The sequence below is a fragment of the Calypte anna genome, chromosome 15 (genome assembly GCF_003957555.1).
Source record: "Calypte anna isolate BGI_N300 chromosome 15, bCalAnn1_v1.p, whole genome shotgun sequence".
NCBI lineage: Eukaryota > Metazoa > Chordata > Aves > Apodiformes > Trochilidae > Calypte > Calypte anna.
In genome coordinates, this window is record NC_044261.1 from 2,496,640 (window position 1) to 2,509,847 (window position 13,208).

Below are 13,208 nucleotides of genomic sequence, written 5' to 3' on the forward strand. Positions count from 1 at the left end.
CCCCATGGCTTTTCTTTATCTTCTTTGTATTTATTTATTTCTTTAAGCAGGTGAACAGAAGCTGCCTCCTCCAGCCTGTTTGTGCTGACACTTGACACTGCAGTCAGTGTGAATGTGGCTTGGTTGTGGTTCTGCTGTGCAGATATCTATTGTTCTTAGCTGGCTGAGATGATAAACTGCCATCATTTTACATTTCTTCTTGGGTAATATTTTCACATGATACATATGATAACAACAAAGCTTCATTATCCTGCCAAGTTCTTGGAATATTCTCTGCTTTCTATTGAACTCGGAGTCTCTGACAGCCCTTAGTGGAAATGTTAAGGTTTTCTGTCTTCCAAGCTTTCAAATCTAACAGCAGCAAAATAAAAAGGGATTTGTTTGTCCTTTGTTTTTGTGGCTTTCAAGCTGTTGCCTCGCTCTGGAAAAATTTGACTTTTCTAGGAGAACACAAAAGAACTCTCAGTTTTTAGGACTAACTTTCAGAATGTGGTCACAGTTTGGTCAATGTATTGATCACTCACTTAAAATAAAAAGGACATGAAAAAGGAGATGCTTGCCTCATCTCAGCCAGGAGGTAACTTGCCAGTGATGAGTCTGTATTTAAGCACTGTCAGCTCTTTCACTGGAAGAATATTCAGCTAAAGGTCCAGTTCAGGCTCCACATCACAGACAGGTTGGGCCAAGCTGGGTTTTACTCCTCACCAGCCAGGCTGTGTCTGTGCAAGCTCCTGAGAGCAGTCACAACAGTGCCAGGCTGACAAAACTGTGCTTGTACTGGTATCCACTGGTATATTCTGCTCATTGGTGCTGCTTTTGGACTCAGCAGTATCAAAACAGCCTTGCTGGTGTGACTGTAGTGAAGCATCTCTCATTGAAGCACAGGCTGGGGAATTGAGCTGAATCCAGTAGGTTGCCTGAGCTCCAGAGAGAGAAACCCAGCCCCAGGGACACTTGTCTGAACCCTAGATAGATGCCTGCTCAGGCTCCTGGGGGCTGGAGGATGCCAGCATACTCCTGGCTTTAGCTGGATGATTACAGATAATTTGCAAGTGCACTTCTCACTGTATTTTAAACTTTTTTTTTTTTAATATTGTGTGAAATTTCTAATTATTACATTTCTAATTATTAAACACTGGGGACTGAGACAGCTTGGTGCCCAGGGTTGTCTAATTAAACTTTTTTCAAGAAGTTGATATACTTGGAAGCAGCAGCATTGAGCTTCATAGTCTGGGCTTACCTCCTAAATTCTATTAGAATAGAATTTACAACCTTGTTTGTTTTATTGGACCATTCCTCCCTCCCCAACCTCTTACTGCTTATTTGGGCTCCAGTTTTCAGCAGCACAGCAGAATCTTCCTTCTGACTTGTTTTTTTGTTTGCATCTGCTGTCTTTTCCAGCTTCCTGAACTCCCCATGAAGAGCTTTGTGTCTAGGTTAGTAAGTATGTAGTCAAGGGAAGCAAATGTGGGATCTTCCCAGCTGCAGAGTTGGGGATGCTTAGGAAGAGTTCTTCCCCACCTCTGTGTGGGGTTCCATGGTCATGGGAATGATTCAGAGCAGCAGGAGCTGTGTGAGCCAGTGCAACCCACTCCTGAAATTTCTAGGACAGTGCATCGAAGCAAAAGGATTTGGTGGGGGTGGAAGGGAGAGGGGGAACCAATCTTTTTCTTTAATACTGTGCTGTCTAGAGTCAGATCCTTTCCTGATGAGTTCTCAGGAGCCTGAATGCTTTACCCAATCACATGAAGTGAACTAAATCACAACAGCTCTGGCCTGCCCAGCAGTGTGGGAGGAAGGCTGGTGGAGATGATGGTGCTCTTCAGTTGTCATGTGCAAAAAGATAAAAGGTTACAGTGCACTGTTGTGTATCTTGACTTACCTGAGTGGTCAGGCACCAAACCACACACCTAATGCCTTGTGACTACAGAAATAATGGTGACAGAGATGCTTTCAGGTTATTTTCAGATTTGATTCAGAGAGAAGGTGTTGGTTGTGGTGACTGGAGTTAGTGAGCTGGAGTCTGAAGAGAGAGGTGGTACTGGTATCAGACAGATAGAATGGAAAAACTCCAGTCTTTTGGACACAGCAATTTTAAAGAAGTCTCTAATGCTTGAGGTGATTCATGGCTGATTTTGCTGTTTGTTTTGCAAGAAATTTCACATCTTGGATCTTAATGACAGGTGGGAGACTTTCAGTGTGAACTGGGAGCTTGGAAACCAGAGTAACTTGCAGAGATGTAATAAGTCATCAGAGATCTTGTCATTCTATCTTTTATCAGAGTGTGGAGTGTTGTCTTCTGTAGGTCTGCACTCTTCAGTTAGACAAATATTTCTGTGGTTAATAAAAGCTTTTTCATTTGCAACAGAACATACTGAAGGAGCATGCTGATGATGACCAAAATCTTGCCATCTCGGGTGTCCCTGTGGTCAGCTGGCCCAAGAAGACCACAAAGGTAATGAGACACACTTACTAATTATTGTTGTGTTAGGTCTCCATCCTTATTTATCTATAATCTGACAACAGGATGTACATGAGAGTTTGGCAGCTGCTACCATTCTTAGCAGAAATGTTATTTTTAATGGTTATATGATTAGGTGTTGAAGCAAACATACAAGTGCCTCAGCAGGGAGAAGTTAAGTTTCCATTTTAAAAGGATGTGTACATATATGTACAAAACTTTGATATATCTTGGTCTTTTACTAGTCATGGTTTAATCTAAAAATGTTGGTGCAACATTATGTGTAAAATTAAACTGTAAATCCTACAAACCAGTCACTTGGTAAATGATCTAATCTGGATGAGAGGGTGTTTTTTCTCTTATGCTGTGACACCTCCTGAATTCTCTGTACAAGTGTGCCACTGTAACTCTGGGGAGTTGTTTTCTGTCCCTGTATCTTCATTTTTTTGGCCCTATATAAGGGAGTAATTCTCTAGTAATTCTCTTCACTTTGCAGGACTTGCTTCACCAATGCTTATAAAGAATTTGAAATTATCAGCTAAAGAATAATGTCAAAAGGCTGGATGTTATTTATAAAAGTGGTGTGTTTACCACACTCCAGTTATTCAGCATGCTGTAAAAACAGCTTTGCTTATTTAGAAGATGTCTCATTGCTTCTATTTTTACTTTCATTTTTTCACTGAATTAGTTCTGTAATCCAGAATTTCTTGAGAAATGCTGAAAGGGTCAGTCAGCTTAAATCAGACTTCTCTCTGAAAATCTGTTGCTGCTGTTATCATTGTAAATCACTTGCAAATAATTAAGTGATTGAATTCTTTTCCCTGTTCTCATTTTTTCTGCTGGTGCACATGCCATGGCTTTGCATATGATCACTTGTAGCCACAAGATTTTGCTGGTTTTAGGAGACCAAACTGCCAGAAGAGAGTGGGGCAGAATAAGCATATCATGTTCCTTTTTGGCTTCTTTTTGGGTTTTAGCACATTTCAGATAAGCTGTAGCTTGTTAAATACATATTTCCCTTTTAGATTGTAGCAGTTCCATAGGAGCATGCTTTGTGTTTTAAATCTATTTATTTAAAAACAGCAGTGGAAAACCTTGAGGAGTAGATGCTGGATTCTCCACTCCATTGCTTTCATTCTGCTGTTCATTCATCAGCCCAGGTGTACTCTAGGCACTGAATAAAGCAAAATCTCTGTGACTAGAGGGAAACTGGTGTGTGAAAAGTATGAAAAAATCCCTTAGAAACAAGTGGTTCTTGTGTTGTATCTTCTGAGCTTGTGGTAGAAGTGAGGATCTTAATGTTTTGAGGCTTTATAAGCTTTGGCATTTGCTAATGTTCTTGTTCATTTTATTTTGGAATCCTTGATAAATGGTTCATTTCTGATATTTTATTTTTGTGCATTGCCAACAAAACTGGAAAAGATTTGTATTTTTTGTGACTTAATCTTATTCCTCTTAGCAAAATCCATTTTACCAGCTGCAAGGCTTTTTAAACTTTCTGGTGCTTATTTCCCTTCAGCCTTTTTAAAAGCAGAAACTTTTAGAAGGCACTTTCACGGGGCTTCTAAGGTAGGATAACAAACCATAAGCACATCAGCTAATAACAAATATGAGGAAAACTTTCACAGCAAGGCTTTAAGTTAGAGGGCTTTTATTATTTTTGTTTATTTCCAACAGAAGAAATCCTTTCACCATTCTCCTTATATAAACTTTGCTTAATCTGTGCCCAGTTTGCATTGTATTTTAGTTAAGGGTTGGACTCGATGATCTCTGAGGTCCCTTCCAACCCAGCCAATTCTATGATTCTATGATTCTAAAAGGTACACAGCCAGATATGGAAGTTGGTTGTTGTGCTTCTACCTGGCAAATGTCCCTGTCAGCTCAGATGTTGCAGCTCTTTCCCTGTCCTGGGAACAAGCTGGGAAAGACACATCTTAGAGCTGAGCCTTCAAGTCCCAGATTAAAATACGTTGGAAATAAAATACAGTGGAGATTTGTATAAAGGCACTGCTAGTAGTTAAGCTTAGTTATTTCTCCTTTGTTCCCTGTGAGTCCTGCTAGTCAAAAAGGAGATTTTGCAAAGAAGAAAACCCTTAGGGAGGAGGAAACTCCCTTTAAAATTGTATTGCAGCTGGTGGAGCAATTCTTCATGGCCAGAAGAGTCCATCAGTGTTGAGCACAAGGCAGGGGACTAAAACCTACTGGTGGCTTTGCTGTCTGTACTATTGCTCTTGTACTATACAGGAGAGATGCCAAATACTTAATAAGTGCCTTTCCTGAGATACTGGTGTTTGAAGAGTGGGAGATATGATCCCAAAAAATACCAGCTACTGAGGGGCTGGTTAGAAGGCATGGTGGCTGGTGTTCCAGCTTCCAGGGAGAGGAGGACTGTCTGATTCCAAGTCTGTACAGAAAAAGAAGGGAGCTGAAATCCAGAAAGGAGAGGGAATAAATGGAAAATGTGGCTTTTGCTTTCTCCCAAAAGAAGGCTCCAGAAAAAAATTTAGAAAGACAAGTGCAGCAGATGGAGAAGGAAGAATAAAGCCAGAATTAAATGCCAAACCATTTCAAAGAAAATGGAAATTACTGTAAAGAAAGGAGGGGAAGAGACTAGAAACAGCAAGAGTGCAGGATGAGGAGAGAGGCAAGTATGGAGAAGGGATGGAGTGGAAAAAGCATAGAGTAGAGAGAGAGAACTCTTAGTAAAGTGAATGATCCCTGGAGTAGGAACAGAGAAATAACTTAAAATATGTGAATAGCCCAAGCTGTGGAGGGGTGGACTGAGTTATGTTGGCTTGTTTTTGAAGGAGAATGCCTTTATTAAGCTGAATGACTTTTTAAATCATTCAGCAAATAATATTTCCCTTTAAAATTGAGTCACAGTTTCTTTTATGTGTTGCTACTGTGACGTGCCAACAGCATGCACAGCTCTGTGCTGCCAAACAGTTGCTTGAAGAGTGAAATTCTTGGTTTTAGGGAAGAAACATGTTCACTCACCTTAAATCACAATTCCCAGGGGATAAGGTGTGATGGGCAAGACATTTAACCAGGTATGTGGAAGACCCATCCATATGTTGTGGCCCCGTTGTGCTGCATTGCTCCTGTCTACCTTTTCAAAAGGCATTTGGGGCTGTCAGTTACACTGCAGTTTGCTGTCAAAAAAAATTACTCACTGAGAAAAGAAACAGCAGTAATCATCAAAAAAGCATTTTTGTGAGGAGATGAAATGAAGGGGTGACATTTGATGATCTTGTGGTTAGTGTACAAAATGGGAGGCAAAGGTCTGCACTCACTTTCCAGCTCTGCTGCAGCCTCCTTGTGTTGCATGAGGTGAATGGCACATTTCCTGCTCCCTGAGCTTTTCTGGATGGAGATGGTGCTTCTGTGACCTGGGAGGTGAAATTAATTAATTAAATTACTTAATGTTTGTACAGATCTGTGTTGTCTTCAGCAGGAAGCTTCATAGTAAAATGTATGAGCCATGATTATTTATGGTCAGGGAGAAGTGGCTTGTGTTTCCCAGGCACCTCTTATGGATCATATTTACAGATTTTTATTGAGATCTTTTTAATCTTTTGTACTTTTTCTTATTTATTGATAATTACTTAGCACAGTAACTACACTCCAGCAGGCACTTTGGGGAAAAAAAAAAAAGTTTTTATGCTTTTTCAGAGGAAGCAAGAACCTGCCTCTTAGCTACAGAGTAAAACAGTCCATTTGCAAAAAGAAGTCTCTTGCCAAAATGTTTGACTTTACCAAGGATCCTGGGGTCTGTACAATGATCCTAATTTAGGCCTCTTCAACAAACCATTAATGTGGGACTGAGTGGATGTTTGAAACCTGCTTGTCCAGGTGGCTGGCTCACAGTGTCTGACCAGACAGCACCTTTCTCCCAGCTGAGCAGGGATGCAGCTGTGATGTGAAGCCCATCCCTGATCTTTGCCAGGGGTACAACACTAAACACAACACTACACACTAAATACAACACTAAATTCTCCTCCCTTGGTGCAGCACTGAGTGTTATCTCTGGTGTATGTGCAGTGCTGGTCCTGCTCTCCAAAAGGAAGAACTCCATTGGCTGTGCTGCCTTAAAATTTTGGGTTCTTTAGTGACTAAAGAGGAGTGAGAAATAACCCTAACAAACTAACTGCTCCCCTGTCCCTGAGACTTGAACTTCTGGGTGGTGTGAGAAGGGAGCAGCAGGGCCTAAACCTGATTTTCCACTGGGGTGACACATTGCAGAAAACTGACTCCCATCAAGCCAAGTCTTGAAGCCCTCTCTCAAGAATTGCTTAGCCCTGCAATACCAGAGTTCCCATTCTATCTGCCCAGGGGCTAGGGGCAGCATTTTATTTAAGGAGCTCAAGAGTGTGGCCCAAGCAGAAACCTTGCATTTTTCAAACCATTTCCTATTTCTAGAAGACAACTACAGTCAACTACAGTAGCATGTAATTACACTCTATGGCTGTGCCTTCTGTTTTTGTGATAAAGATCTTGAGTTGTCTGTGAAGAGCAGCTATAAAGAACTAAAATATGTTTGGACTCTCTTCTTCTGTGAAGAGTTAGAAAATGCAGAGTGTGAGCCAGATTCTCATCTCTCCTACCTGGCACAAACCTAAAGCCACTGCATTTGTAATGATAGCAAGTGTCCAAATATATATAGGGCTGGCTGTGAGCAGATGCAGCTGTAGTTTTCAGTGGATGGTTAAGAGTGCTGCAACACAGGGCTGTTTTTCTGGTGCCCATTCATATGCTTTTTCCATGTCATTTTTATCTGTTGACTTTATACTTGAAAAGTATGATAAGGAAATGGCAATATCTTTGTTCAAAGGAATACTGTTAATTAGAAAAGGCCATGAACTGAAGTGAACCCCATTCTTTTTACTAGAAATCTTTTTTGCAGAATTCTACAGCTACATCCATGTATCTTGAAAAGAAGAATTGACTCCTAAGGACTCATCTGTGAGAGGCAGAGCAAAAGGCTGTTTAGTGTGGTTGAGGAAAGGCTGAGCTGGTCCTACTCATCAGCCCAGACACTCCTTGTAGCACCACCTCCTGTTTCTGATGGTGGCCAGTCCCAGCTATTAGGAATTTTAAGAGCAAAATAGATCTTTCCTTTGCTTATCTTTCCAGTGAAGCTAGAAGACTGTATCTTCATCTTTTATGGTGAGTGTCTCCTGCTAGAATTTTTTCTCCTTGAATTTACTTAATAATTTGTGCAACCTGTAGATATTTTTGATCTCCATGGCATCCTGTGGCAGTGTCACATGCAGTTTCATCAAGCTCTGTGCAGATAAGTACTTCCTTTTGTTATTTCAGATCTGTCCCTTAGAATCACAGATACACTTCATGCCCTCCATGTCATGCATTCTGAGAAATCTGAATGAAGCCTCCTGTTCACCTTCTCTGTGCTGTCAATTTCTTTGTGTCCCTGTTAGTGCTTCTCAGACATCTCTCTAGATTTTTTTTTCCATGCTCCTAAGCTGAAAAACACCAAGATCAATCTTTACTTTACAGAAACCATGATCATCCTTCTCACTGCCCTCTGCTATACAGGTAGTTTGGAGGTGAGGGTTGATATGGGGCTCCAAAACCACATGAAGTGTTCAAGATGTGATGTTTAAGAGCAGAGACCAGAAGAACATGTCTTGTTCAGCCTGGCACAACAAAGTTGAAGGGGGAGAGGATTGTTGTGGAACTACTTCAGGCAGTGTAAACACCAGGGGAGGTGAAGAGTTATTTAAACTAATGGGCAATGTTGGCATGAGAACAAGTGAGTATAAACAGACCATAAATAGATTTAGGCTGGAAATCAGATTTCTGAGCATTGTTTGTAGTCTGAACTAAACAGCACACAACTGTGACAGAGAGGGTGTTAGATTCTGAGAAATAACTTGGGATTTCAATAATAAAAGGCTGTGGTATTGCCACCCTGGCTAGAGGTTGTTGGGCACATCCCATGTGCCTGCTGCCATTTTTTCCCTTTTTTACCACATCTCATTAAAACTTCTGGTATGGGAAGATTTACCAGGTTTTGATAGCAGAGCTCCTATGTGTCTGACTGCAGTTTTGTGAACATCCATGCCACGTTATGCATTGGATCAAACCTCATAAATAATAAGTAAATGGACGAGGAATCAGTTGGCACAATAGATTTGATTGTATGCAGAACTTAGGGAGTAGAAGTGTTTTGATGAACTTCAACGTGAAACCAGTGTGATTTTTCAGAAGTGTTGAGCACTCTTCTACATCAGGTTTTCTTTAAATTCAGGGGGAGAGGTGCTAGGTGGACAAAGAACATTCCTGAAAACCTTTGAATAAATACTTCCAGTTTTTACTTGCTTGCTTACTAAGAATTCCTGCCATAGCTACTGCTGGGCCAGCTCCACCCACAGAAGCAAGAGCACTGAGGTGCTAGTTACAGCAATTAGTGATTTAACCAGAGTGGTGTCTGAAACAGATCTGAGCATGTACAAATGGCAAAACATCAAAACAGCATCAGTTTCAGGAGCCTGCCCGGGGGCTACCACCAGGAAAGCTACATTCCTCTTAGGAGCAGTGGGAAAACTCTGCCAAATTCCCTGAGACAGCCCAGTGTCTCAGGAGAGCCACTCAGGGTACTTCCTGTGGGGATATGCATGGATTAGAAAGCAAATACTGACAATTAAAAACAAGCACTTTGGAATTAAAGTAAAAATTGAGTCCTCTTAGTGTAGGGAGAAAAAAAAACTGGGAAGGGAGAAAAAAAGACACAGAAAGACAGCAGAAGAATTCTGTGGTGTACGATGTATTTTTCTGATTGAGATTCAAAGAAGTTTTACATTAGTCATTCCAAGTGGCACAGGAGCAAAAAAATGAATTTAAACTGTCACATTTTGTCCTTGCCAGGCACCAGTTTAAAGGTGTTTGAAGTGATCTCACCCAGCACTGCCTGAACTCTGCTTGGTGTCAACAACAATTTGAAATGCCAGTAGTCTGCAAGGAGATTTGCATATACAAATATGTGGGTACTGTGAATTGTTTTGGTTGATAAAAAGTCCTGATTATGAAGTTCATAATCTACTGCAAATCAGGCATTTCTTGGTAGTTATCAGATGCTAATAATTAATTTCTCTTCCAGAAAATAACCTAAGTACAAAGGAAAAGGAGGATTAAAATCAATTTAAATTTGTTTTTCTTTTTACTGATTTAAATGTGATTGGAATCAGTGATTTAAATAATTTTGAATAATTTCTCCTCTTTTACACCATAGGGTTAGGAGATGCCATGTGGTAAGAGAAAAATGAAATTTATTCAGAAAGACACCCCAGTTCTGGCTCCTGACAAATTCATTAAGAAACAAAACCACATAGCTGAGGTTTGGGGGATTATTTTATTTTTTTTTTTTAGGGGACTTCCCACAGTAGCTCTCTGCATATGAAACAAAGCCCTTTCCCTGCCAACTACACTTGGGAGCAGAGAAAAACCTGATGCACCAGAACTGAAGACTTCTCCAGGTCCTGTGCAAAGCAGCTGAAGCTACTGGGAGTTTCTGTCAAGTGTCTGCTTTCCTGGGGCAGCACCACTGAGGAAAGCAGCTCCTCACCTGACTTGTTTATTTTTCTGAGCACTGTTTCAGCCTCTTACAAACGTTTTCCTCCAGACAGATCCATTTCTTGGTAACTCCATGCAGGCCAGAGGAGTTTCAGGGGTTTGTGTGTGTGTAGCACAGGTAACATGCCTGAAGAGCTTCACTGCTTGTTGCCTCAGTGTTTTTCTAAAAGCTTTGCCTGGTGACTTGACAGATTATTTCTTGCCTCAAGAGGCTGTACTTGAAATATTGTGTCCCTTTAGGGAGTAATTATAAATAGCAAGGACTTGAACGAGCACCTTCTTAATCTTCCATCTTTGGCTTAATATTTTCCCTTCTTATCAACTCTCAGCCACTCACTTTGAAATCTGACCAATGGCTGTATGTGATTAATACATCAAACAGGTAAATTAGAGCCGTTTTGACTCAGAGTAGAAATGTGAATGGATTGGAAACAGTGAACAGACATCTCCTTTCAAACTGTTGTGCTCCAAGTATCATAGGAGAAGATTTATGTATTCTTCCCCATGGTCATTCTTCTCCCATATGCATGAATATTCACTAACATGATTTTTTCCCACGTAGCTCTTGACAGCCATTTTTCAAGATAGCAGTTTTCTCTCTATTTTCATGACAGTAAAAGTGCTGTTGAAACCTACTTCAATCTTAAGACCTTTTTCTTTCATAGTGTGTGTGAAATGGGTTGACAGGTCTCAAATTGCATCACCTGCAGCTTGACTACCTTCACTGCAGAGTTGGTCAACAAAACCAACCAAAAAGCTGAGGTTTGAACCTGCTTTAGGTATTCCAGCATCCTCGTGCTCTCCCTCACCCCAACATTAAAATCATTCAGGCTTTGAGTTACATATCTGAGCTTTAATAGTTTTGTTTCTGGATCGAAGCACATTGGCAGAGCAGTGGGAAGGCATTTGTCATTCCACAGGACGTGCTGCACAATTATGGGCATTAATCCTGTGTGCACTTTTCAGAACAAAATTGAATTGTATGTTCTGTCCCTGAGAAGATGGCTTCCTTTTAGTTCCAGAGCACATTGAAATTAAAGTCTGCTGAGAATATAAATGAGATCTTGTTTCAACTTTATGACTTCCCTGCAGGCACTAGTGGACCAGATAGAAGAGGTACAGAAGTTCTCTTCTTTTTGAAGAATCTGACAAAAGGAATGGAGAAGGTCTGATATAAGCAAAGAAACTTTGAGAGTTGTTCTGGCACAGTTTGGTTGTTTGCATCCTGGGTGTTCTCCTACAAATCCAAGTCAGGTTGGTAGGTGACAGCAGAGCACCTCAGCTATCAGGAGGAAAGCTGTATTTCAGCTCTTCCTTTGCTTATGCCATTTGTTTGCCTCTAAATATTTAGGGTTTGGTCTCTGGTTTTTTTAAAGCCTCTGTCCAGATGTTGGACACAGTTGGCTGTAGTAGAACATTCTGTGCTTGTGTGTCACTGAGCCACTTAGAGGAAAGCAGGTTACATATTCTGGTTAATCCACTCCTTCAGCTAGCAGCCACATCTATTTGCATGTTCCTCCACAGCATGGCTGTCACTTCTTATTTTCTTAGGAGCCTATTTGAATAGTCCTTACATTTACTGACAGAAGATGGCTCTTGGAGGCACAAACTGTGCTGTGGAAACATTCCGGGATGTAAGGATCTGTGGAAGAAGGAAGCATGGCAGGATTCCCCACTTCCCAGTGGATTGTCCACAGCTCCAGATCTCATGAACTGTCTGAGTTTGTTGGTGCCTCTCTGTTGCCACAAAACTGATGCTGTGGAGATAAAAGACCTTGGGTTTGTATCAGTCAGTTCCCAAAATGCTCATGTCTTGTGTGGTAGGTGAACTTCTTGTTTCTCTGCAGGATTATTTATTATATTTTAAGATGGTGTAGGATATTGGGGTTTCTGGAGGGCTTGATTTGGTTTTTAAGGCTTATGAGATGGATGGAGTGAGGGTGTCACTACCAGCACATTCTGTCTGGGATTATGATATTTTGTGTGCTTCTCTCTGCCTTTGTTTCTCCTCTGTTGGTTAGGGACAGTAGGTGCTGTAGGCATTACATGGAGGGAGTAATCATTATATTACTTCATCTTAAGTTACTTTATTTAATCTAAGATTAATCAATCAGACTTTAATAAAGAGATCATGCTGGATACTCAGTGCATCTGATAACTACTCTTATGTCATAGTTCTGATAAAATAGTGGGAAGTAGTAAGATGATACTAGATGAATATTTATGTTGTCAGAATGTCACTGTTCGTGTTGAGGAGATGAGTGAAATATTGGCTAGAGTTCTTCAAAGAAGTATCATGAAATTTTGCCCAGGCCCAACAGTTAGGCTGGTATTTCATGTGAATGGACACTTACACCAAAACAATGAACCTTAGAAAAGCTACTGGATAACTCTCTTATTCTGACACAGGTCAGGAATCACGATTCACAAACATCTCAGTGGGTTTCCTTTTCAGGAGCCTCCGGAAAGCAGCTCAAATCACAAGATCTTTTGTCAAAGACTTGCATATAAACCACTCTGAGGTTGTTTTTTAATTGTTTTCCACACAGATACTTCTTTCCCTTGTATCATTTAAACATAATACTCTACAAAAATGTGTGAAAAGTTGGAAGGGAAGGTTAGATCAAAGGTGCATTTGTGCCCCATGAGAATCTTTATTTTGCCTCCTATTGAGAGTCACAGAATCATAAACTTTGGTGTCTAATATAAAATATGGATCCTGTTTACCCCTGGCAGCTGAAATCTGTTGATACTAGAGATGCTGAGGAGCAAGTGAGTAGAGTGCAGGGGTTGTAGTCTTTCTCCCCCCATCCTGGTTTTACTACTTCAGGATGTTTGCATGAGAATAAAATCTAGTTCTTTGGCACTCATCTGCTACTGCTGTTTATTCTTTGCTTGAGGTTATTGTCTCAGTTTGTGACAACTTAATTGGTTTCTGGGGAGAAGATTATGATATTGATGAGACTTTATATATGACATCAGGTGAGGTGCAATCAGAGGAACTGCTCAGAATAGAAGGTGCTGTCTGTTGTTCACTGACTCATTTAACAGATTAATTGAGGATGTTACTCATTACTGAGTTGTATCATGCAAAACTCAAGTATGGCCACACTTGTGCCAGTAGAGCCATGACTGGGGTCAGTGCTGCTTGTTT

The 13,208-nt window shown here is 40.7% G+C and overlaps 1 protein-coding gene across 2 annotated transcripts in view; it reads left to right on the forward strand.

The window, feature by feature from the left end:
* Positions 1-13,208, forward strand: part of KDM2B (lysine demethylase 2B) — a 110,558-nt gene that overhangs the window by 70,221 nt on the left and 27,129 nt on the right. For both annotated transcript variants that reach the window (XM_030460442.1, XM_030460443.1), the window contains one exon: positions 2,369-2,455. In XM_030460442.1, the coding sequence (XP_030316302.1) occupies positions 2,369-2,455 (87 nt within the window). The remainder of the gene's footprint in view (positions 1-2,368; positions 2,456-13,208) is intronic.